The sequence below is a fragment of the Abramis brama genome (genome assembly GCF_963993115.1).
Source record: "Abramis brama genome assembly, chromosome: 7".
Classification (NCBI taxonomy): Eukaryota; Metazoa; Chordata; class Actinopteri; order Cypriniformes; family Leuciscidae; genus Abramis; species Abramis brama.
The window spans coordinates 37617428-37641960 of record NC_139969.1 but is presented as its reverse complement, the minus strand read 5'-3'; the positions used below and the strand labels follow the sequence as shown (position 1 = coordinate 37641960).

Genomic DNA, 24533 nt, shown 5'->3' with positions numbered 1-24533 from the left:
GAATAAATGCCATTTGAAATTTGCTGCTTGTTTTCTATCAGAATATCAATGGTGGTATGTCAAAAGCCTGAAAAATGGAGATGAATTTATGGAATGTGTGTTAATTATAGTTGTTTCCTTCCCTTCAGACAGATAAATTCTGATTGGTACCTCAAACATAAAAGCTGATTACAAAAGGCAAAACAAGTTAAGTCTTAATGTGGATGAAAAAAAGAGATGACATTTATATTTACCAACTGTAGAGATTTCAGAATATTTCTCCTCCCCTGGTCCTCGACGCCTCGCATTTTTCTTGCTAGTGGCCCGTTTCAAAACTAAAATTAAAAGGGTTAAATGACACCATTTGTTGGCTTTATGTTTCTTATCATGAAGGTATTGCGATCCAAGTAAATAAAAATATGTTGTTAGTGTCTGGAAGCATTTATTGTGGCTGCCATTAGCCTTCCAATTGCAAAAATACATTTTTAACCTGTGAACACATCTCCATTCCAAATTATTACTGTCGGAAAATAGGTATTATTTATTTTTATTGAGGCTCTGCAGAGAAGTCACAAGAAAGATTATTTTGGGCCAGACTCTTCCACAAGATATAAATGTATGATTATTAATATCACATTTAATCAATAACAGCAGTCTTTAAATATGAGCTTTCAAAGTAGATTTTTTGGGAATTTCATGTAAAAGTCTTGCATTTTAGGTTTAAAACTGGTTTAAAAATCAAACTCTCCATCCACAAGACTACACATTTATTTTTGTGCAGCTCTGTTAAAATGTAATTCATACCATCTAACGCTGACCTCCCAGAATTCTTGTTTTCTTCTGCGAGCATTACTTCCTCTTTAAGAGAGAGAGAGAGAGAGAGAGAGAGAGAGAGAGAGAGAGAGAGAGAGAGAGAGAGAGAGAGAGTCAATATAACTTATTAACATGAAATTAACATAATAAAATCGATTATTGGTCAATTCAGTTTGCTTTGTGAAAAATAAGACAACTTGTAGGCCTCTTAAAAGTGATCTGCTGTACTGTAGAAGCGTCAACTATTCTGAGCACAGACAGGCACATACACAAACACTCCAGTCAGTGAGTCAGTGTCACCTTTTGTTTGACCCTTCACTGCGTGGGAGAATGAGCAGCTTCACACACTCATGTTCACCTGAATGTTGTGTTCAGGTGGTGGGTGGCAGGGTGAAATGTGAAAAGAGTGGTGTAGGTGTAGTACACAATCAGAGCACAGTCTGTCACTGAACCTGGGTAAAGACATGAAACTTTGCTAGCCTGGCTGAAATGGTTTTAAAAAGCAAAAAATTACAAATAAAATTGCATTCAAAACAAGCAATACCACAGTAGTCTTAGCAAATTTAAGAGTGTACTGGAAATATTTTAGTAGCATAATAGCCATCCAAGTTTGAACATTTAGCTTTGCTAGTAAATAATTAGCCAGAGAGGCATCATGAATGAAGCTACTGTCACATCTACGGTGTCCCACTAGCAGATACTACTGCATCAGCGGCATCGAAAAATCACTTGATGTCTTGTTCCACTGGTCTCATAGGACATACAACCACAACTCCTCCAGAACATTTCACCCACACTTCTCTGATAACTTTTTGTTTTGTCATCAATTCATTGTTGACAAGCCTTTCGTCTCTTTTAAGCTCTGTCTCTCTTAGCAACACGTTCCCACTCCCAAATCGTCACATATGGATGCTTGGTCATTGATGCCAATGGGGTCCTGGCCGAGCATCCATATGTGAAGTGAGTAGTGAGAACATGTTGCCACAAATCAAATTATTAAAATAAATCAATGCTTTGACGAATCCAATGCCAGATATTGCAGGCTTGTTTCCCACCCCTTACATATACACAACATATGACAAAAACATGAGTGTTAAACATACAAAACTGTATCCTGAAATAGATAACAAAATTTGCCGACATGAATAAATACACATCAGTGATCAACATGAATGAAACGAGACTAAATGTGAACACTTAACAAAGCATACAAAACTGACACCAGTATCCATCCTGACTCATTTATCTGACAACAGTTGTTCCACTTTAAACATTGTACTGTTCTATTGCTTAACATTACAACAAGAAAACATGTACAATTGCAAAGTACCAGTATCTTGCAAGCAGAAACCAAGTCCTCAAATCCACTTTTTGACAGCATTCTTATAAATCCAAGTCTGAACATTTGTAGAATAGCAAAACCAGCAATATTTTGGATGTAAATGAATGCATGCTTCTGACTTGTACCTGCTCTGTCTATCCAGGCCCGGTAGCCGTTGAGTTCTCTCTCCACCTGTTGCTGTCGTCTAAGCTTCATGAAGGCACGTCTGTTCTCCACCCTCTCTCTCTCTTTAGCAAATTCCCTACAGAAATATTTAGGGAATTAAGTGTCATTACACACATTCACACAATAATTCCGTAAATGATCAATAGATTGGGCATCAATTAAGTGCTTTATAAGTTCTGACCTTTTACAATCTATAAAGGGCATGAACAGCTAAGAAACACTGTGGAGGCTGAACGAGGCAAAGAGTACAGTAATCAATCCCTACTGAACCAATCATCCAGAGTGTGTGGTTTTCAGCCCACCCACGACTGCAGGCTCACCAGAAGGCAATAATTCTCTCATTCAGTGAAAACTACAAAACTAATAATCATTCGTTTTTGCATATCAAACCCTGAAATTATTGGATAAGAATAAATAAGATTAAAGATTAGTTGACAAAATAATGAAAAATGGATCAACATTTAGGCCTACTTGGATTCCTTTCTAAAGTACACAAATACATTTTTCCATGCAATTACAATGAAATGGGACTGGAGCTTTCAAGACTCACAAAATCATGCAAAAGCTCCAAACAGATATCTAAAAAAAATAATAAAAATAGTTAACATGACTTGTGCATTTTATACAAACATTCAGAAGCTATAAGTTAGACTTTATTCACAAAAAAATCCTGATATCCACTATAGCTCTCCTTGGTACATATTTGATTGTTCATAAAATAAATAGTGATGTTGATTAATGAACAAATTTGATCTAGTTCACAACATCAATCACAAATCAGACTGATCCGGTTCTCGGAAAAAAATTTGGTCTGTTCCACACACAGAATAATTTAATAAGTAGATGCTTTTACATCCTTTTGATGCTTGAAAGTTACAGTCCTCATTCAATGTAATTGTTTTTTAAGTACAAACAACAACAAGAAAAACACGGTGCATTATTAAAATTCTCCTTTTGTGTTTCATGGCAAAAATGAAATCAGGTTTGAAACAACATGAGCATGAATAGATAACGACAGAATTACATTTTTTGGGATGTATTTGTGAATTTCTTACCCAGAGAGGACACCCAAAACAAGGTTGAGCACAAAAAATGAGCCGATAATGATGAGAGGAATGAAATATACCCAATTCCATGTGGGTCCTAAAGCATCATTAGTCTGTGGAAAAATAACAATAATCAACAAATAAAGTAAAACCTGAGTAGAAAATAATGACCTGAAGATTATGGCTAGGTGTAGTTATTTTTGTTTTGTTTTTTATTTACAGTCCAATAAATCATTGCTGTTTGCAAAGTAAACATTATGTTTTAATAAATGCAATATAGACATTTACAGCATGATTTCAACACTATTTACTTTGTTTTCTCCTTAAAGGAGCAAAATCCTGCATAAATGAGTCACATTAAGCAAAGATATTCAGTTGAAGACAAGATCCTCTCATATTTTTATAGAAATCACTGCAAGCACTGCAACTCCATATGTTAAGTTGGTATAGGTTAAAGAGGATGCATAAAGATAAACGCTGAGTATTTTAATTTTAAACATAAATCCAATCAGTCAACTATAAAACTGCATGAACTCACGTTGTAGAGGACAGCAGTCCATCCCTCCATGGTAATGCACTGAAATACTGTTAGTACTGCAAACAAGATGTTATCAAACTGAGTGATGCCATCATTGGGCCCAATCCATGAGCCAATGCAGGTGTATTTATCAGGGCACTTCCTCACTCCACACGCAAACTCAACCTCAGAAGAGTCCACGGTCTCATTATCTGAAAGAACAGTGAGAGGAACATTATAAGATGCATTCAGTGACTACACAAATACAGCAAATCTAAAGATTGCAGAAACGTTATGCTCCTGTAGTCTTTATTTTTTTATCAAACATTAGGTAGCTGAACACAATATATTGGTGAAAGCAATATATAAGTGATGCTCACTTCGTTTCCTTTACAGTTCAAAATAAGTAAATTTACTGTACATTAAAATCACCAAGGCAGACTTTAAAGTTAGAGTTTTAGAATTGTGTAGGATGCCATCCTCCTAGTCAGAAGGGGGCAGTGTCTGCTATGACAGACTACATTTAGGGGTGTTTCTCAAATGCTGCATCCTAGTGAAGCAGCGACCTTAAATAGACCAATTCTTTGGAGGCTTCTATACAAGAGTCCTCCTCAGCATTAAATGGTAGAATGAGACAGTCCAAAAAGCAAAACCAAAAAGGTTTCCGTCCCCGCAATCACAGCACTAAAATACTATTACAATTAATTTGGGAAAAATATTTGATCTTACAAATCTTTGGATTAACTGACTTTCTATCACAGTACAATGCGATCAGTGCACATCCTGATTTTGCCGATGTAGATGCGTTCCTGGGTCAACATATTTTGTTGATCCTGGAACAACATTCCTGTCTGAAAATTTAGTCCTAACCATATCCCTACCCCTAAACTTAAAGGCACACTGTGAAACTTTTCAACCTTCATAATATATTTCCAATACCCTTGTGATGGTACATCGACTTACAATAGGTTAAATGACACGTCTGCCATAGCCTGACAGGGTCTGTATCGCTTTTACTGGCACTATGTAACTTCGGGGTTCGGGTAGTAACCCAAGTACAAAAAGAACTACAAAATTCGACTGCTTTACGGCATACGTCACTTCCCCCACCACTTCCTCAAATTTGGACGTGAGAGGCCAACCAGCGTTTGTTTTCGGCTTTCGTGCGTATGTTTTTTTATTTACGACAGTGCAAGTATTCCATAGCGACTCTAGGGGTCGCTGTTTGACAAAAACACAATTCCTTCACAGTGTGCCTTTAACCCTACTCATAACTTATCCCTAGAATCAGAGGGAAAGGATACGTGAAATCAGGAGTAAGTGCAGAGGCGTTGTGTGCGCTGTGTGTGAACATGACGGTTATTGCAGTTCTATGAACATTTACTCATCTCACTTGCACAAAAACAGATTCAGTATTCCTCAAAATGAATAAAAACAGTGAAAATGCAAAGTCAGAATATTACGCAAACATACAACAATTAAATAAATTAAATAATACAAATAAACTTCATGTAATCTAACTTTATTAACCAATGTCTTTGCTGCTGACCTTCGATGATCCAATTCAATCACACTGATAAGCAAAAATGCACAGCCAAAAGGTTTGTCTGAGCGGAGCCCTCTACTGTACAGGCATGATTTTGCATTTCCTTTTGCATGAAGGGTGCGAAACGAAGGCTGCCTTCCTAGGATGCTTAAAGTTGAGACTGCCTTCGAAGGAGCTTGATGACGTGGAAGCCTAGTTTTGCAGCCTTACTAGGACGCAGCTTTCCAATTGAGAAACACCCTAGATTTCACCTCAATTACAGTCAAACAGTTTACTGTTAATCATGGCCTTGTTAGTCTCAGCTGGCGTCTTTCTCCATTGATGGCCTTTCAGAAATGTCTGAGTATTCTCACGCAATAACATTGCTAATAATATTAGATCTTGTACTCATTCTGGTTCTTCTTTGGAGTGTGAAATAGATCTATATATGTCCTTATCTGCTGCCTTTGATGTCACAGCTCAGGATAGATGCTAATGAAGGGCATTCTGCTTGTGCCTTCAGCCAATTACAGTTGTCATGACATCATTTTCCAAAGGTGGTGTGTTCAAGTCATGTCGGAAAGATCGTTTTAACAAGTTAAACGCACATGAACCCCACTACAAAGTTGTAATTACAAGTGGGAAACTTTAATATTTCATTGAGCCCTGCGATTCTGAGTTGTCAGGAAGAAAATATGGCAGATGCAATAAATGCAGAGTCAGAGTCACAATTATGATATATCGTAATTGTACAATACTATCTTATCATATTTTTTTAAATGCGTCTTTGTAACGCATCTTGCCCCGCCTGCTCTGCCCCGCTGTACATTATTTTTAACATTGCGAGTGTTAGCTTAGTGATGAGCGTGATGCAAAATGTAAACAAAGATCTGCTTGGCTCTCTGAAGGGAAATCTACAATTTAAAACGCATCCAGATGGAACCGCTGATAAAACCATTTATTTCTTCATTTTATTTTTTAACCATCAATTTGATTTATTTCTCCTCGGGGTGAGGCTTATATCTCATGCTCTGTGATGCTCCCTGCACTTCGCCATCATAATGAAGGTCTCTGATGAGGATCCAGCCCACTGTGTGTGGTAAGGTTCAATACTACCTTCAAGAAAGATCTTGCTGAACGGCAAGCTGACATGAGCAATGAAGGGCTGAAACTGGCTTCAGCCCTTGAACCACATTTTAAGGACTTGAAGTGCCTATCAATGCGAGAGAGGGAACAGGTGTGGGCCAGCCTTGAGAATCCACAACCAGGTCATAAACTTAACTCTCGCCATATGGCAGTAAAAATCGGTGTTGGCGAGTACATCAAACATTTCCAACAATGGTTAATTCCAGAGAAATCAGCAATTTTAACCAGTGTTACGGACCGGGTCTGTGCGTCGCCTGCCAATGACGTCATAACCGCGCTACCCTCGATTTCCAGTTTTACTTTCGTAGAAACCATGGAAACAACAAATACCTTTAGGGCCCTATTTTAACGATCTGAAACGCAAGTATCAAATGCGAAACGCAAGTAACTTTGTGGGCGGATCTCGGGGGATGTTGCCTTATAATAAAATAGCATCTGAATAACGCGCCACTGACTTTAGACTAGGTTTTTCCTGGTCTGTGGCGGAATTGTTTTCTGGAACTGCAAAATAGCACCAGGGAACATTTGCGCCGGAACACGGCTCCGCTTTTCGCTGAACCGCCGGGAGCGCAAGTTCATTCCCTAATTTACCGGCGTGCGTCTGTGGAGGGAAAAGTCCGCTGTGCGTTGGGTGCAAAATAGGAATGATACATGCGTCAGTGTACAAAGTCAATTGCGCTGGGTGCAAGATAGGGCCCTTAATATATTATGTGTTTTAATGGACAGGTGAGCAAATGTTTGGACACATTTATTAACAGAAAACTAATCATTGTTATTTAGCTCAAGGTGCGATATGTATGATTATACTGCTATTGTGCCTGTTATGTGCTATTCACTTTCACAGTGTTGTTAAAGATATGTTACTTTGTACACTCTTCATATCACAGTCCTGCAAAGATGATTTAAATTTACTCACAATTGCTGTGCTTCGGCAAAACATGAGAGCAGTTTTAGCGTTTTAGACCAAACATATAATATAGATAATATAATGACTGCAACCTGGACGCATCAGTGAATGCTGAGATATTTAGCTAAATAAAATGATCCTTGCCAGAAGAATAGCATGAGAACTTTATTATGTCTGTTCCGTCTGTATCATCTCACTGAGCTTTTTACGCATGCACAGTAAGGTTAATGGTTAATTTGCCGTTTTCTGACGTTTCAGTGTGGATGAGAAACTTTTATAAAACGCTCGAAAACGCTAGTGTGGACGGAGAGCATTTTGAAACGAAACGCCGTTTTAAATCTTTCTGGATTAATGCAGACGTGGCCTCAGAATCAGAGGAGGAAAATGAGCTTGGCAATGCTCTACATCACGACAGAGCTGAGCGCAGTATTGAGATGGATAATTAAGTGTCCTCTACAACTCATACAGGGGTCCATGTTAAACTGTCTTCCTTAGCCTGCAAATATCTGGCCACCCCTGAATCTCTGTAATACATGAAAGACTTCTCTCGTATGTATGCCATGGTCATGTATAAGTGATAGGCTTATGTTCAATCATAAATATTATAATAATAAAATAAAATAAAAATTGTACATTGTCTATTCAATGCTCATCTAACATAATAATGACTTTAACTGATCCTTTTTGGGCTAATTTCTCAGCCAATATTCATATGTGATTAAATACGATTAATTAGATTAATTAGTCTTCATATCATGTAATTAATTAGATAAAAAATATATTGTGTATACACACTATATCTACAGATTCAATGTACAGCACCTTCAAAAGTTGAATAAAAACAAAGAAAAAGAAAAAAACACACCCGATGCGCATTCCTTCTTCATTTTTTAGTAGTAAAAAATAAATAAAACTGATTTTTTGTTTAAAAAAAGGTACATAGCCATCTTGCTTCGACCAAAGTGACTTGAACACACTTGACATCATGATTACCAATTGACCCTTCGCTAAGCCACGCCCGAAAACCGCCACAGGCCAATCGTGGCTTAGCAACCGTAACTAGGCGCGGGAGGTCTGGCAAGCTTTCGAGCGAGGGAAACATGCCGAAGCGTCGTGCGTATGGATTGTGCAAATGTGATACCCGGTATCCTAAAAGTTTGGACGGGGTGGTGGATTTTGTTCCCTTCCCGAAACCTAAAACCCAAGGGGAGAAATGCCGGGCGTCATCTTCATTTATATAGCGCTTTTAACAATGTAGATTGTTCCAAAGCAGCTTTACATTGATAATAGGAAATTAAAAGTAAAGTGTTTTGGCTTTATAGCAGCTCTAGAATAAAGTTATTGTCCAGCTCGTGGATCAAGCAGTGTGATTAAAGGTAAGACGGAGGCTCACTGACATAACGTTACTTAAAAATATATTTCAACATTTTGTTAATCGACGGCCAAACCGTTACCCCAATCCGATCGCGACTCTCCCGTTAGTTCTAGTAAAAGTAAAAGGTAGTTAGTAAAAGGAGGGAACATCACGGGGCTTGCCGGAGATCTCCAAGGAAAAGGTTGGTATGCAAACTTAATCAGTTCATAACAGTAAGTTAGTCCGACGTGTGAGCAGTAACGTTAGCCTGGCGCGCTAAAAATATAAGCGGGAGAATGGTATCATTGCAAAGTGGTCAGGCTAATGTCTTGTGTTTATTCCACAATACATATGGATAAGCTGTTTGTTTTATAAATATTAGAATATTTTCAAATTTCACTTACCCTGCTGGGCATGCACAAAGCTGTTCCTCAAATTTGTGTGTTTCCCATTTGAATGGTCAGCATATGAGGCGGTTGCTGCTTGCGCTGGGACCTAACGTTATGCTTTAACTTAAATTTTGATGAAATTATTCTCTAATCGTTTGCATATTATGTCGTGGATATAGCCCTCGAATGCATACTGCAGTATTGCACTCTCATATTTTCACCTGTTTGCCAAAAATGACTAATTATCTCCTTAGGAATGTCTGAAACCCGTGCATACTGTACATACTGTAATAGACGTGCCAGGCGCAAAAGCTTGACAGGCGTAGCAACAGTAACTAAGGAGGGCGGGGCTTAGCGAAGGGTCAATTACAAACTCGTAAAATCAAACTTCCCAGGAGGACTTGATCATACCATTTAAAAACCTTTCTGCAGAACTGAGCACCCAAGATCAAAGATTTCAAATTACATGCATGGCAGATGTCTTGTGTTTGCCATATTACAACTGTCCAGCACTCCTGTTTCACTTGAGTTAAATACCAAAAAGATTCTCCTTACCGAGTATATCTGGATAGGGCAGGCAAGTGTGGTGTAATTTGCCACTGTAAAACTCCAGACCGATGATAGCGAACATCAGGATGGCAAAGAAGAGCAGAAGACCGATTTGCAGCAGGGGCACCATCGCTTTCATAATGGACTTCAGAACTATCTGTAAACCTGGTGGAATTAAAATGGATTAGTACAAAGTACTTCTTGCCAATAAGTGGTTTTACTTTTAATACCAACTATTGTGTTTCATATGTGTTTATAGTAACAAGATGACATTGCTTTTGATCAAGGGGTGTCCAATCATGCTCCTGGAGGGCCACTGTCCTGCAGAGTTCAGCTCCAACTCCAACTCAACACACCTGAACCAGTTAAATCAACGTCTTACTAGGTATACTAGAAACTTCCAGACAGGTGTGTTGAGGCAAGTTAGAGCTAAACTCTGCAGGACAGCGGCCCTTCAGGAGCAGGTTTAAACTGCCTTGATTTTGATTATTATATGTAGTGGGAATAGGATGAGTAACTTACTGGGGATTCCCGAAACTAGTTTGAGGGGTCTTAACACACGCACAGCCCTAAGGGTTCTCAGATCCACAGGAATATTCATATGAGAACCAGCAGTGGCCAGAATCCTGAGGGAAAAAACACACACACACAAAGAAAAAGGGAAATAAGGCTTCATCAAAACAGCTGTTAAAAAAATTGGCACAGAAATAAATGATATAATTTATGAAATAGTTTTCATTTTGTCAAAACTGCATGCTTGATTTAGCCTTGAATCATAAAATCCTTCAAGGTGAATTTTTATTTATTTACAATATCAAATGTTGTGATTTTCTACACAGTGATATTAGCAGTTCAGATGTAAAAATGGGGTTACACTACGTGTAAGTCCCCCTCAAAAAAGTACTGGTAATATAAGGTAAGTACATGGGTCAAGGTTAGGGTTTAGGGGTTCAGGGTTACTACCTAGTTATTACCCAGTTATTGTAATTACTATGATAAGTATATAGTATGTACATGCGGAACAGAACTGTAAAATAAAGTGCTACCTATTTATATATGTTTTTATATATAAAAACAAAATGTTATTTTGTTATAAATAAGACTTTGCAACAAGGTTCATCAAGGTTAATGCATTAGGTATAATTGACATTCTGTGTTGCAACATGAATTAACACTAAATTAGTAAATTCTGTTAAAATGCATTACCAAATGCATTAATTGATGTTAATGAATTTCTAATAGAAAAAAAGTGTTAATAAGATTAAATGATATTCTTAAATTAGTTGAGGCAGGTCAGTTCAGGTCAGGAGTTTCACCTGTTCATCCTGATATGTGCCGCATTTCAAAGGTGTGAACAACCTGACAAAAGAAATGGGAAGTGGGCACTAACTATGGCATGCGGTGTGAACCTTAGTGAGAGCTGTTTTAGCAGTGTGTGCACTTCCCAGAAATGTCACAGTGATGAATACATTTGACAAAAATATCTGTGAGTACTAAGACCATTGTTAATATTCAGGAGGAACTTAAAGTCATGAGCTCTAGGATAAATTTGAATAAGAGAATAATAATTACAGTATGGAAGAGGGAAGAGGAAAGAGGAAAAAGCGAGCGTCAGAAAGAGAGCGAGCCATGGAGCGAGTGAGTGGGTGAGTGGATGAAAGCATTGCTCGGGGGTGTAAATGGTGTGAAAATTCAAGGTTGTGAATCTTTCTGTAGCCTCCAGAACTGCACCACGTCCATACTATTATACATCATGATTTGAATCAACAAATCCTTCATATCTGCCACAGGAACAGAGAGGAGCCTGTTTCATTATCCATTTTTATAAACAGCGGTTTCTTACAAGAGCTTTCAATCTGTGATTCAAAAGAACTTATGTAATGCTTCCTGATTAATCAATGGAGAATTTACAGTAGGCTATGTACTATGTTTAAATCATATTGGGAATTAAAAAATAGGACAGTATGTTTAAGAATAATCTGTGTCTTTAGATTTAACAACATTTCACAAATTTACTGTAGTGTATGATGATTTTTTTAACAATGTGTTATGCACATGTCATAATAAGCAATTATGTTTGTACCTTTGTTCCGTGGCTTACATTTCTATCAATCAGTGTAACATGACCAAACACTATTAATTATTTCACAATTTGGCTTCTTTGTACCTGCCAGTGAAAAAGCTGAAATGCAAACATGAAATGAATATGGGCTCACCCACACATGAACACCTACACACAACACTGAACTGAGCTCTGAGAGGCAGTGAAGGGGGAGGGGATGGAGGAAGATGGAGGAATAACATTATCAACACTTAGTGGTGAATCATCAGCATATCTGCAGCAAATGCTTCATCTTTCACACACTATGAAAGAAAAGGCTTCATGCCGAGTCTATGCCGTGTTCTGAACATCTGATCGCACTGTATGCTCATGCAACTTTGTTGTCCACATCCTCAAGATACAGGGGAAGATGGGGAACCTTAAAGAGTTACTTCACCCAAAAATGAAAATTCTGTAATCATTTACTCACCTTCATGTCATTACAAACCCATAAGACTTTCGTTCATCTTCAAAACACAGATGAAGATATTTTTAATCAAATCAGAGAGATTTCTGTCCCTCCATTGACAGTCCACGAGAATGAACCTCATTAGCCACGTTTCCACTGTCGGGCCAGGGCCGGGCCGTGCTAGTGCGTGCCAGGGCCAGGGCCAGTCGCGTTTCCACTGTCACTTCCGGGGCTTGATCGGGGCTTACTCGGGGCCAACGGCCAGGATTTCTGTCCCGTCGAATACCTTGGGGAGTCGGGAGACGGCAGCGCCGGATGATTCTGTCAGCATTAAAGACTTTTAAAATAATTTAACTCGCGTTCATGTTTGAATGCCTTTCTGTTTGTGATGCAAAAGATATGCGCGCTAACCATTACCATAGTAAACGCTTGAAGATAAGCATAGTAAAAAAACATAGTGAACGCTTGAAGAAATCAGACCAATCATAAAGGCTATCACAGTCATGTTTTTATTTTATCTGTCAGTAGCCTACGTCTCGTCTCTTTATACCGGACTATCATAAAATAAAGCAACTTTTTTTTCGGGAGCTTCCTCTGTTTCTCTGACTGAAAATATCTGTATGGGAGTCGGGAGAGTGCTAAAGCTCCTCAGGTCGTATTTTTGGTGGCATATATTTGTAGAAATTATCATTCTTTCTAAATGTGATGTAAATATGTCCTGTAACTACCAGATAAACAGAAACAGACGCGACTGAAGAAGTAAGTGTCCTCTACCTCCTCTTTCTTTTGTGAAATAGACCTAACGGTAATTTATTTCTGAGTGACTATGTGCAATTTTGACATAAATTAATTCATTATGATCAGTGTATCACTTTTTATTGTAAACCTGTGGTAAAACATCGATGCTTGGGTTTTAAATATTCAAGTAAACAACAAAAATGCCAGCAAACGGTATCACTTTTCCAAAATGCCAGCAAACGGTATCACACTTCCGTGAACGGTATCACGGAACCTTTTATCATGTTTGTTTTCAACGCTGTTTCCAGTGATTTCTGATTAGTTTTCTGATAAAACTTCTATTTTTGTTGGTGAAATGATGGGTTAGCGTGACGTTGTTCCAGAGAGGCGTGTTACGGGCGTGTTTTAGTGAAGCGCTGTGGAGCTTCTGGCCTGACAGTGGAAACGCAGGCCCGAGGCTATTAGCCCGGCACGGCCCGTTTAAAGCCCTGGCTCGCACTGGCCCGACAGTGGAAACGCGGCTATTGGTTCTTGCTGAAGCGCAAACGTGCTGCGTAACATGAGAATGAACCTCATTTGTTCTTGCTGAAGCTCAAACGTGCTGCGTAACATGAGAATGAACCTCATTGGTACTTGCTAAAGCTCAAATGTGCTGCATAACACGAGAATGAACATCATTGGTACTTGCTAAAGCTCAAATGTGCTGCGCAACACGAGAATGAACCTCATTGGTTCTTCCTAAAGCTCAAATGTGCTGCGTAACACGAGAATGAACCTCATTGGTTCTTGCTGAAGCTCAAACGTGCTGCGTAACACGAGAATGAATCTCATTGGTTCTTGCTGAAGCTCAAACGTGCTGCGTAACACGAGAATGAATCTCATTGGTTCTTGCTGAAGCTCAAACGTGCTGCGTAAAACACAAGAATGAACGTCATTGGTTCTTGCTGAAGCTCAAACGTGCTGCGTAACAAGAGAATGAACCTCATTGGTTCTTGCTGAAGCTCAAACGTGCTGCGTAACACGAGAATGATCCTCATTGGTTCTTGCTGAAGCTCAAACATGCTGCGTAACACGAGAATGAACCTCATTGGTTCTTGCGGAAGCTCAAACATGCTGCGTAAAACACAAGAATGAACGTCATTGGTTCTTGCTGAAGCTGAAACGTGCTGCGTAACACGAGAATGAACCTCATTGGTACTTGCTGAAGCTCAAACATGCTGCGCAACACGAGAATGAACCTCATCTTCCGCTTCCGGAGTGAACGCTGGTGGTCATTTTGGTCGCAGAAACCTCGTCCAACACGGAGGTCAGAGCGGATTGTTGACCACAGCGTCCTCTCCAATCTTAAAAGATCGTCAGGTATTGATCCCAGTAAAAACAACCTGTCATTTGGATTGCTTAACATCCGCTCGCTCTCTGGTAAAGGACCTCTACTACATGACGTGTTGTCTGACCGTAAGTTGGATTTTTTCTGTTTAACTGAAACCTGGCAGAAACACGGTGACTACTTTCATTTGAATGAGTCTGTTCCTCCAGGATATACTTTTATTTGTAAATCCCGCACTATCGGCCGCGGTGGGGGTATTGCGATTCTCTATAAGGAGAAATGGAAAGTATCACAATTGACTGTGCCCACATATTCCTCCTTTGAATGCATTGCCATAAAGATAAACGGGGCAATACCGACTATTCTCATTACTGTTTATCGCCCCCCTAAAAATAACTCAAGTTTTTTATCTGAACTTTCTGACCTTTTAACTGATCTGTGTGCCATGTCTTCCAATGTAATTATGTTGGGTGATTTTAACATTCATATGGACAATTTGAGAAATGCAGGTACATGTGATTTTTTATCTTGTTTGGACAGTTTTGGCTTGCAGCAGTTTGTGAATTCTCCTACTCACTTCAAAGGTCATATTCTTGACCTTATCTGCTGCTCTGGTTTAGCACCATATAATTGTATTGTTTCTGACCTGTCTCTATCAGATCATTTTCTAGTCTCTTTCTGTGCTCAGTTGACAGTTTTTAAGTTAAAGACGGGCCATAGTATCACTTTTCGGAACATTAAGAACATTGATGTCTCTAATCTTGCTGATGAACTGGCCAGCTTCTCAAACAAAGTGAACTTCTCCACTCCTGACGCTCTGATTTCCCTTTACAACAGTGGACTAACTGAGATCTTGGATGTTTTTGCTCCTGTTAAAACTCGGACTGTTTCTTTTAATGTTTCTGCTCCATGGTTTACCCCTGATCTGCGTCTACTCAAAACTAAGGGACGGAGGCTTGAACGTTTATATGCTAAATCTGGTTTAATGGTACACAAAGATATGTTGAGTGATCATATGTACCATTATAAGGAAGCTCTGCTTAAAGCAAAATCAGATTATTATACTAATATAATTGGAGCCAGCGAAGGAAACTCTAGATCTCTTTTTTCTTTAGTAAAGAAGGTTTCCTGTCCAGCAGATGCCATGCCTTTAAGCCTGTGTTCTACAGAACAATGTAATAATTTTATGACTTTCTTTGAGTCAAAAATTAATAAGATCCATCAGCAGTTGGCTATCAGTAATTTAGCTCTAAATCCTCTGAGTCTCTTAGTCCCACAAATGACTGTACATTCTACTTTTAATTCTTTTACCCTACCACCTACAGCAGAGATACGGGATTATATTCAAAGATCTAAATCTTCCACTTGTCAGCTCGACCCAATGCCTACTTGCTTGGTTAAAGCCTGTGTATCGTCACTGTCCTCATTATTCACTAAAATTATTCATTCTTCGCTTGATACCGGGCATGTACCGTCCTTCATGAAAACCGCTGTCATTACTCCAATTCTTAAAAAAATAGGGGCTGATCCATTAAATTTTGAAAACTATAGACCGATTTCTAACCTGCCATTTATTACTAAAATATTGGAAAAGTGTGTCAAAGCTCAAATTCATGAACACCTGTCCAAGAATGCATTATATGAACGTTTCCAATCAGGATTTCGTTCTCATCATAGTACAGAGACGGCCTTGGTTAAAATAACTAATGACTTATTAATAGCAGCTGATTCTGGTCTTCTGACTAATACTAGTCCTACTTGATCTTAGCGCGGCATTTGACACTATCTCGCACAAGATACTTTTGGACAGGCTAGTATCTATAGGAGTCACGGGTACCCCCTTGTCCTGGTTTAGATCATACCTCACCGGTCGTAATCAATATGTCCAAATAAAAAATTATAAATCAAGGTCATATAGAGTTAACTTTGGAGTTCCTCAGGGATCTGTTTTAGGGCCTCTTTTATTTATGATCTACTTACTTCCTCTTGGTTTCATTTTTAGGAAATACGGTATTAATTTCCATAGCTATGCTGATGATACCCAGTTGTATTTATCTTCTAAACCTTCTAGTTCTTCTCCTCGACCTGTTTTGAATGAATGTTTATCTGAAATTAAAGCTTGGCTTTCAGGTAATTTCCTCAAACTAAATAGTGACAAAACCGAAGTTTTATTAGTAGGTACTAAATCAACTTTGGCTAAATCTGATTGTCCTTCTTTAGTTATTGACAATACTGAAATTTATCCTTCTCAACAGGTCAGGAGTCTGGGTGTCATCCTGGACAGCACACTCTCCTTCGAAGCACATGTAAATAACATTACACGCGCCGCATATTTTCATTTGCGTAATATTAGCCGACTTCGTCCTTCTCTCACTAAGAGCAGCACAGCAATTCTAATTCATGCGTTGGTCACTTCACGAATTGATTACTGTAATGCTCTTCTCTCTGGTCTTCCTACAAAACTTCATCGTACATTTCAACTGATTCAAAACTCAGCGGCACGTGTCCTGTCTAGGACTTCTTTACGAGAGCACATCACTCCAATTCTTCAAAAATTACATTGGCTTCCAGTTAAGTACCGTATTGATTTTAAAATTCTGCTTCTCACATTTAAGGCTTTACATAATTTGGCTCCTCCGTATCTCACTGATCTTTTAAACATTTATACTCCTTCTCGTTCTCTGAGATCGTCTCACTCCATTTCTCTTGTGTCGCCACGTATTCGCTTAATTACAATGGGAGCGAGAACTTTTAGTTTTGTGGCGCCTCGGCTGTGGAATTCGCTTCCCCCCAACATACGGAATTGTGACAGTCTTCAAATTTTTAAATCCCGTCTAAAAACTTATCTTTTTACTCAGGCTTATGTGTGAATTACAGTTTTTTTTTCTTTGTGTGATGGATGTAATTATGCTGTAAATTTTATAATTTTATTTTTATATTTTATTATTTCACTGGTTGTTTGCTGTAAGGTGTCCTTGGGTGTTCAGAAAGGCGCCTTTAAATAAAATGAATTATTATTATTATTATTGCTGAAGCTCAAACGTGCTGCGCAACACGAGAATGAATCTCATTGGCTCTTGCTGAAGCTCAAACGTGCTGCGTAACACGAGAATGAATCTCATTGGTTCTTGCTGAAGCTCAAACATGCTGCGTAACACGAGACTGAACCTCATTGGTTTTTGCTGAAGTTCAAACATGCTGCGTAACACGAGAATGAATCTCATTGGTTCTTGCTGAAGCTCAAACGTGCTGCGTAACACGAGAATGAATCTCATTGGTTCTTGCTGAAGCTCAAACGTGCTGCGTAACACGGGAATTAACGTCATTGGTTCTTGCGGAAGCTCAAACGTGCTGCGCAACACGGGAATTAACGTCATTGGTTCTTGCGGAAGCTCAAACATGCTGCGTAACACGAGAATGAACCTCATTGGTTTTTGCTGAAGCTGAAACGTGCTGCGCAACACGAGAATGAACCTCGTTGGTTTTTGCTGAAGCTGAAACGTGATGCGTAACACGAGAATGAACCTCATTGGTTCTTGCTGAAGCTCAAACGTGCTGCGTAACACGAGAATGAACGTCATTGGTACTTGCTGAAGCTCAAACGTGCTGCGTAACACGAGAATGAATCTCATTGGTTCTTGCTGAAGCTCAAACATGCTGCGTAACACGAGACTGAACCTCATTGGTTTTTGCTGAAGCTGGAACGTGATGCGTAACACGAGAATGAACCTCATTGGTTCTTGCTGAAGCTCAAACGTGCTGCGTAACACGAGAATGAACCTCATTGGTTCTTGCTGAAGCTCAAACGTGCTGCGTAACACGAGAATGAATCTCATTGGTTCTTGCTGAAGCTCAAACGTGCTGCGTAACAAGAGAATGAACCTCATTGGTTCTTGCTGAAGCTCAAACGTGATGCGTAACACGAGAATGAACCTCATTGGTTCTTGCTGAAGCTCAAACATGCTGCGTAACACGAGAATGAATCTCATTGGTTCTTGCTGAAGCTCAAACGTGCTGCGTAACACGGGAATGAACGTCATTGGTTCTTGCGGAAGCTCAAACGTGCTGCGTAACAAGAGAATGAACCTCATTGGTTCTTGCTGAAGCTCAAACGTGCTGCGTAACACGAGAATGAACCTCATTGGTTCTTGCTGAAGCTCAAACATGCTGCGTAACACGAGAATGAATCTCATTGGTTCTTGCTGAAGCTCAAACGTGCTGCGTAACACGGGAATGAACGTCATTGGTTCTTGCGGAAGCTCAAACGTGCTGCGTAACAAGAGAATGAACCTCATTGGTTCTTGCTGAAGCTCAAACGTGCTGCGTAACACGGGAATGAACGTCATTGGTTCTTGCGGAAGCTCAAACGTGCTGTGTTACACGGGAATGAACGTCATTGGTTCTTGCTGAAGCTCAAACGTGCTACGTAACACGGGAATGAATCTCATTGGTTCTTGCTGAAGCTCAAACGTGCTGCGCAACACGAGAATGAATCTCATTGGTTCTTGCTGAAGCTCAAACGTGCTGCGTAACAAGAGAATGAACCTCATTGGTTCTTGCTGAAGCTCAAACGTGCTGCGTAACACGAGAATGAATCTCATTGGTTCTTGCTGAAGCTCAAACATGCTACGTAACACGGGAATGAATCTCATTGGTTCTTGCTGAAGCTCAAACGTGCTGCGCAACACGAGAATGAATCTCATTGGTTTTTGCTGAAGCTGAAACGTGATGCGTAACACGAGAATAAACCTCATTGGTTCTTGCAGAAGCTCAAACGTGCTGCGCAACACGAGAATGAATCTCATTGGTTCTTGCTGAAGCTCAAACGTGCTGCGCAACACGAGAATGAATCTCACTTGTTCTTGCTGAAGCTCAAACGTGCTGCGTAACACGAGAATGAATCTCATTGGTTCTTGCTGAAGCTCAAACGTGCTGCGCAACAGGAGAATGAACCTCACTGGTTCTTGCTGAAGCTCAAACGTGCTGTGTAACACGGGAGTGAACCTCATTGGTTCTTGCTGAAGCTCAAACGGCATCTTTATTTATATAGTGCTTTATACAATACAGATTGTTTCAAAGCAGCTTTACAGTGATGACAGGTAAATAATGCATTTTGGTTGATGTTCAGCTGAAGTCAGTTGCTGCGTAACAAAAAATAATGAACCTAATTGGTTCTTGCGGATTGTTATCGATAATGAAAATAATCAACAACAAATTAGATTATCGATTAGTCACATCTGCGCACTGTGCTTAAATACCACCAGCCAGCCACGTCGCTTTACAGTAGAGAATAACCCATTGCTATGGACAAAACGCATATGGAAAATGGCGGAGGACACATGTGAGCTGCTGCAGGAAAGGTACAGCAGTGAGCTGTCAGTTCAACATTATGATACTCATATTTGTTTTATCATGTCAAATGCAAAGTTTCTCCATATGTTCCCAGCGGACCTGTGAATTAAAAAAAATATATCAAATTGGCTCTGTCCCAGCAGATTCACTTGCAGCTAATCATTAATTTCAGATGAAATGAAAGCCACAAGCAATGGCCTACTGGCCTTGTTTCAGTTCCCAGATGAGTGAAATGACACATGTAGTTTTCTTTTAAGTCTGACTTACTTTCACTGTTTTTAAAGAGGTCAGGTATGTTGGAGCCAAAAGTGTGTCAGATATGTAGCAGGGATAATCGGTTTGATTTCAGATTTCAACCACCATTTCAAGATCAGAATTTTAAGAGAAAAACAGGCATTTAAAGAGAAAAATCTGAAATTCTAATAAGGGTGTATACAAATATACAGTTATGTGGATCTTACCAGGAAAAACTAAGAACAGTTGCTATGACCATTCAGATATCAAAAACAAGATTGGCCTCATTAATAAAACAAACAAAAACTAATTTCTCTGTAAAACCATTTTGCATTTAACTTAATAATTAGTAAGACTGGATTCAAGAACAATTTACACAGAAATATGTTCTGCTCGTTTTATTAATTAGACCCAGTCAATGCACTGTACTATGTCTATACAACCAGAAATAAATTACACCTTTCATTGATGTGATGTGTGTTAAAATCAATGTCAGACCGTATCCCACCTTTTAAGAACATTTATTAAAATGTGAAAAAAAAACACCTGGCATGATTTGTCATATTTTCATCTATTAAATGGATTAAAATCTATGGTGCAAACTCATTTCTTCTTGTAGACACCCACATTACCTTGACAGCAGGGGGTCAAGGTTTTGCTGGCTAGCACAGACATTAACTACACCATTGACAGCCATTCAAATGTAGTTATGTATTTGAATAAAATGTTAATCATTTGTATTATTTTTTAGTGGATGTTTCTCCAGTGATAGTTTTTGGAGGACTGCCTATTTTTTATTTATTTTTTAAGTTTTCTTTGCTGCAAGAAGTTGGTGCAAAAATAGTGTGTTGCAGTTCAAACTCGTTAGATTTTTTTAAGGGAAATGAAAAGGAACAAATCTTTTATTATCTTTTAGTTTCTCTCGAGGTGCCCGTGACTCAAGGTGTGTCGCTCCCACATCACCTCAGTGGAAGAGGCTTCCTCCATCTCACCTAGTCCAGTGGTCCCAGAGCTCCCAAGTCTGGCAGTTCCAAGTCTGGTTGTCCTGGAGGTAACAGAGCCATATGCCATGGAGGCCATCCCAGAGCAGCCCCCTTTTCCTGTCAGAGCCACGGAGGCCATCCTAGCCACCCCTGCCCGCAGTTAATGTGTGTCTGGGCTGCACACACTTCCCTGCTGGCTCCTCTCACTCCTGCCTCCCCTGAGTTGGCCACTCTCCCTGTCACAGCCAAAGAGGTCGTGCCAGAGCCGCCCAATTCACCTGCTCTTCCGGCTCCACCCAAGCTCCCTGCACCATCCTGGCCCTCTAAGCCAGGACTCCAGACCCACCAGAGACCCCCTGGTCCATCCCCTGGCTCTGCTCTGGCCCTCAGCCGGGTCTCCAGACCCACCAGAGCCCCCCTCGTCCATCCCCCTGGCTCTGCTCTGGCCCTCAGCCGGGTCTCTAGACCCACCAGAGCCCCCTGGTCCATCCCCCTGGCTCTGCTCTGGCCCACAGCCGGATCTCCAGACCCACCAAAGCCCCCCGGTCCATCCCCCTGGCTCTGCTCTGGCCCACAGCCGGGTCTCCAGACCCACCAGAGCCCCCCTCGTCCATCCCCCTGGCTCTGCTCTGGCACTCAGCCGGGTCTCCAGACCCGTCGGAGCCTCCCTGGTGCAACCCTCCAGTCCCTCCCTGATCATCTGCCTGGTCTCCAGACCTTTCAAAGACTTCCTGAGCTGTCCCGCCGACACTGGCTTGGCTCCCCTCTCTCCCTCCACTCCTTGTCTCTGTAAATTGACCCCTCTCGCCATCTAGTGTTGTCATGTTGGTGTGTGTCTGCCCTGTGTGGTCATGTTGGTGTGTTGGTTTTGTGTTTTTGTCGTGTGATTGTTTCTATACTTTGTTCAGTGTTCCTCATGGGGCCACTACAACTACAAATAACTACAAATAAAAGCCCATGCTCTGCGTCTTGAGTCCTCGACCTCATCCCTTCACCCCAAATCTGACAGATGCATACTGAGTGAAAACTGTATCATAACCTTTTGTGATGAAGCAGGTTGTTAGAAGGATGGGGAGATCAACTTATTAATACTCTTTAAATTATTCACACACAAAAAAAACCCCTAGAAATTAGCAGTAATTTCAGAAAATACTTGTATTGGAATAGAATTAAAGGTTTTTTAGGTAGCAATGTGGTTTTGGAACCAATGTCTATGGTAACGTCCTTAAAACAAAAATGTTTTATAAAATCACATTTCAGCCCTTTTAACCATTATTTAAGAAAAGGGATGAGTCAATATATTATATATTCTAGATACCTTATTATTCAAATTAGTTTGATTTTTAGAATGCACATTAGCTTCCCTTTCTCTTAAAACTGGATTCACTTTTATATGTTAATTTTCAAAACACTAAAATGAGAGGTAGCCAAAACATTCAACAGTTTTCTTCAACCTGAGGACAAATGTTTAAAAAATACACAAACATGTAACACTGTGTAACTAATAGTAAACTACAAATAGCTGCATTTTGGGATATGGAGTAGTTATTAAGCCTTTAAACGGTCGAGCCGGTTCAGAACCTAACTGAATCGGACTCTAGTTCCGGGTTGATGACGCAACACACACATCTGAAGTAACACGCAGCACCAAATGAGCCAATAAGCATGTCCAGATGGGTAACTAAACCAAAGAACTGTTTGGAATGATTGAATCAAACCTACAGGCAGAGTTGAAAGTCAGATTTTTGGTCATATCCGACTCAAAAAGAACCAGTTCTAACTGTCAAAGTTTTCCAAGGATAACCAACTTTGACAGAACTGGCTCATTCGGTTATTTTTTATTCGTTCATTTCAAAATGGTTCTTTGGTTTAATAACCCATCTGGACATGCTCATTAGTTCATTTGGAGCTGTGCTACTTTGGATGTGCGTCTTGCATCATGAACTCAGAACTAAAGTTTGTTTCAGTTCGATTCTGAGAATATCCCTCAGTCAGAATTGATGATGTTAAGATCAGCTGAAACTTCCCTCACCCAATTAAGTAAGAGGAATGAGCCTTCAAAATGCCCCATGAAGAAGTGCTTAGGGAAGTTAGCAACTGTATGTTTAAAGTGTAGTATAAAGCAGCATAGGACATCACGCCACCATGGGAGAGTCCTCCTGCTTTTGTACCTGAGAGTGCCTTGTTTTTATTTCAGATGATTGTGCACACCGATCTGATATTACACATGGCAGAACTCTTAGGGCAGATACCTGCTACCTCTTTACAGTCCTATCAGATTTGTTTTAATGAAAGTTTAATGGAAGCCATACTTTCTATAGTTGTAAAGCTCTCGTCAGTTATCTCAAACTATTCATAACTGTGAAGTATTGAAAAAAATCACTTACCCACTTAGCACAACAATGAAGTCCATTACATTCCAGCCATTTCTGAGATAGGAACCCTTGTGAAAAACAAAACCAAGTGCCACCAGCTTGATACCAGCCTCAAAACAGAAGATCCCAATGAAATAAGGCTCTGTCTTCTCCTAATGGACCCAATGATAAAGAAACAGATACAATTATTAAACAAAACAAATGATCAGATTTAATTTTCAGAGTTAGTATTGTAAGCAAGTTAACCCAGCCCAGGGAAACTACAGTATAAGTACAGTGTTCAGTAGTTATGATGCGTTGTTTGAGATTTGCTTAATTTGTGTCTAGGAAATTGGCCGGGTTTCATAGTGTTAGTGTAGGTTGAAAAAGTAGAAAGTGTATATGCTGTGGTGGTGTAATTGAAGATTTGTATTGTTGCATAGTTAAGTTGGTTGCCATGTTCATTAGGAATTGCTGTTGGTTGACATTAGCTTCTGAGTAAAAGAATGAGGTTTATTTTGGACTCTTAGAGTCAGATAATTTAATTAATAAGTAGTATAAGTAGCAGCAAAAGTTTTGAAGGTTCAGTTATGTTTCTCTTGAATATGGGTATATTTATGTTTTTAATGCTTACCAGCCTTTTGGACATAGGTGTCTTGTCCTCACCAGGAAGATGTTGCTCCAGGGATAAAACAATACAGTTGGCTATGATGGTGGCCAGGATCATATACTCAAATGGAGTAATGGCATAGAAGTCAAGGCAAATATTATGTCAGAGGAAATAACAAACTTAATTTCGAACAAAATGAGAACTATTAAATTTAAACATTCCTGCTCGCATCTAAACAATGAAGACTCTTCTCTTCAAGACTCACAGTCTCTATACTTACTACTCAACTCATCCAAAAATCCTGCATACCTGCATTAATTCCATTTTCTCTTCAGTAGGAACATACACTGTATACACATAAATGGTTATGAGTCATCCCGTGTCAACTCAACCAGAAATTTGGTTTTGATAATTTTTTGCCTGGTGAAAGAAATACTTAAATGAAGAAGAAAGCCAAAAGATTAAATATCATGCATATTTACTATTCTGTAGAGAGTTTTCAAAAAGCAAAATTTTACCTGAGATTTGGAGCCAAATTACAGGGGGGTAAAAACGACTTTAGAAAGATGGCATCATTATTTTATTTTTTACACAGAGATTGGTCTATTAGTTAAATCTGTTGACTTAAGCAATCTTTGCTGCATTATATGCCAGCAGTAAAAGTCAAAAATGGGGAAAAGCACTTCTTGTGTT

General features: G+C 39.6%; 1 protein-coding gene across 1 annotated transcript in view; it reads right to left on the bottom strand.

The window, feature by feature from the left end:
- Positions 1 to 23957, bottom strand: part of cacna1eb (calcium channel, voltage-dependent, R type, alpha 1E subunit b) — a gene marked incomplete at its 5' end in the record, with an annotated part of 88373 nt that extends 64416 nt beyond the window's left edge. The window contains 9 exons of the mRNA XM_084119589.1: positions 234 to 314; positions 784 to 837; positions 2260 to 2375; positions 3355 to 3458; positions 3884 to 4074; positions 9739 to 9897; positions 10255 to 10358; positions 23264 to 23403; positions 23865 to 23957. Coding sequence (XP_083975715.1) covers positions 234 to 314; positions 784 to 837; positions 2260 to 2375; positions 3355 to 3458; positions 3884 to 4074; positions 9739 to 9897; positions 10255 to 10358; positions 23264 to 23403; positions 23865 to 23957 — 1042 coding nt within the window. The remainder of the gene's footprint in view (positions 1 to 233; positions 315 to 783; positions 838 to 2259; positions 2376 to 3354; positions 3459 to 3883; positions 4075 to 9738; positions 9898 to 10254; positions 10359 to 23263; positions 23404 to 23864) is intronic.
- Positions 23958 to 24533: the final 576 nt, after the last annotated feature.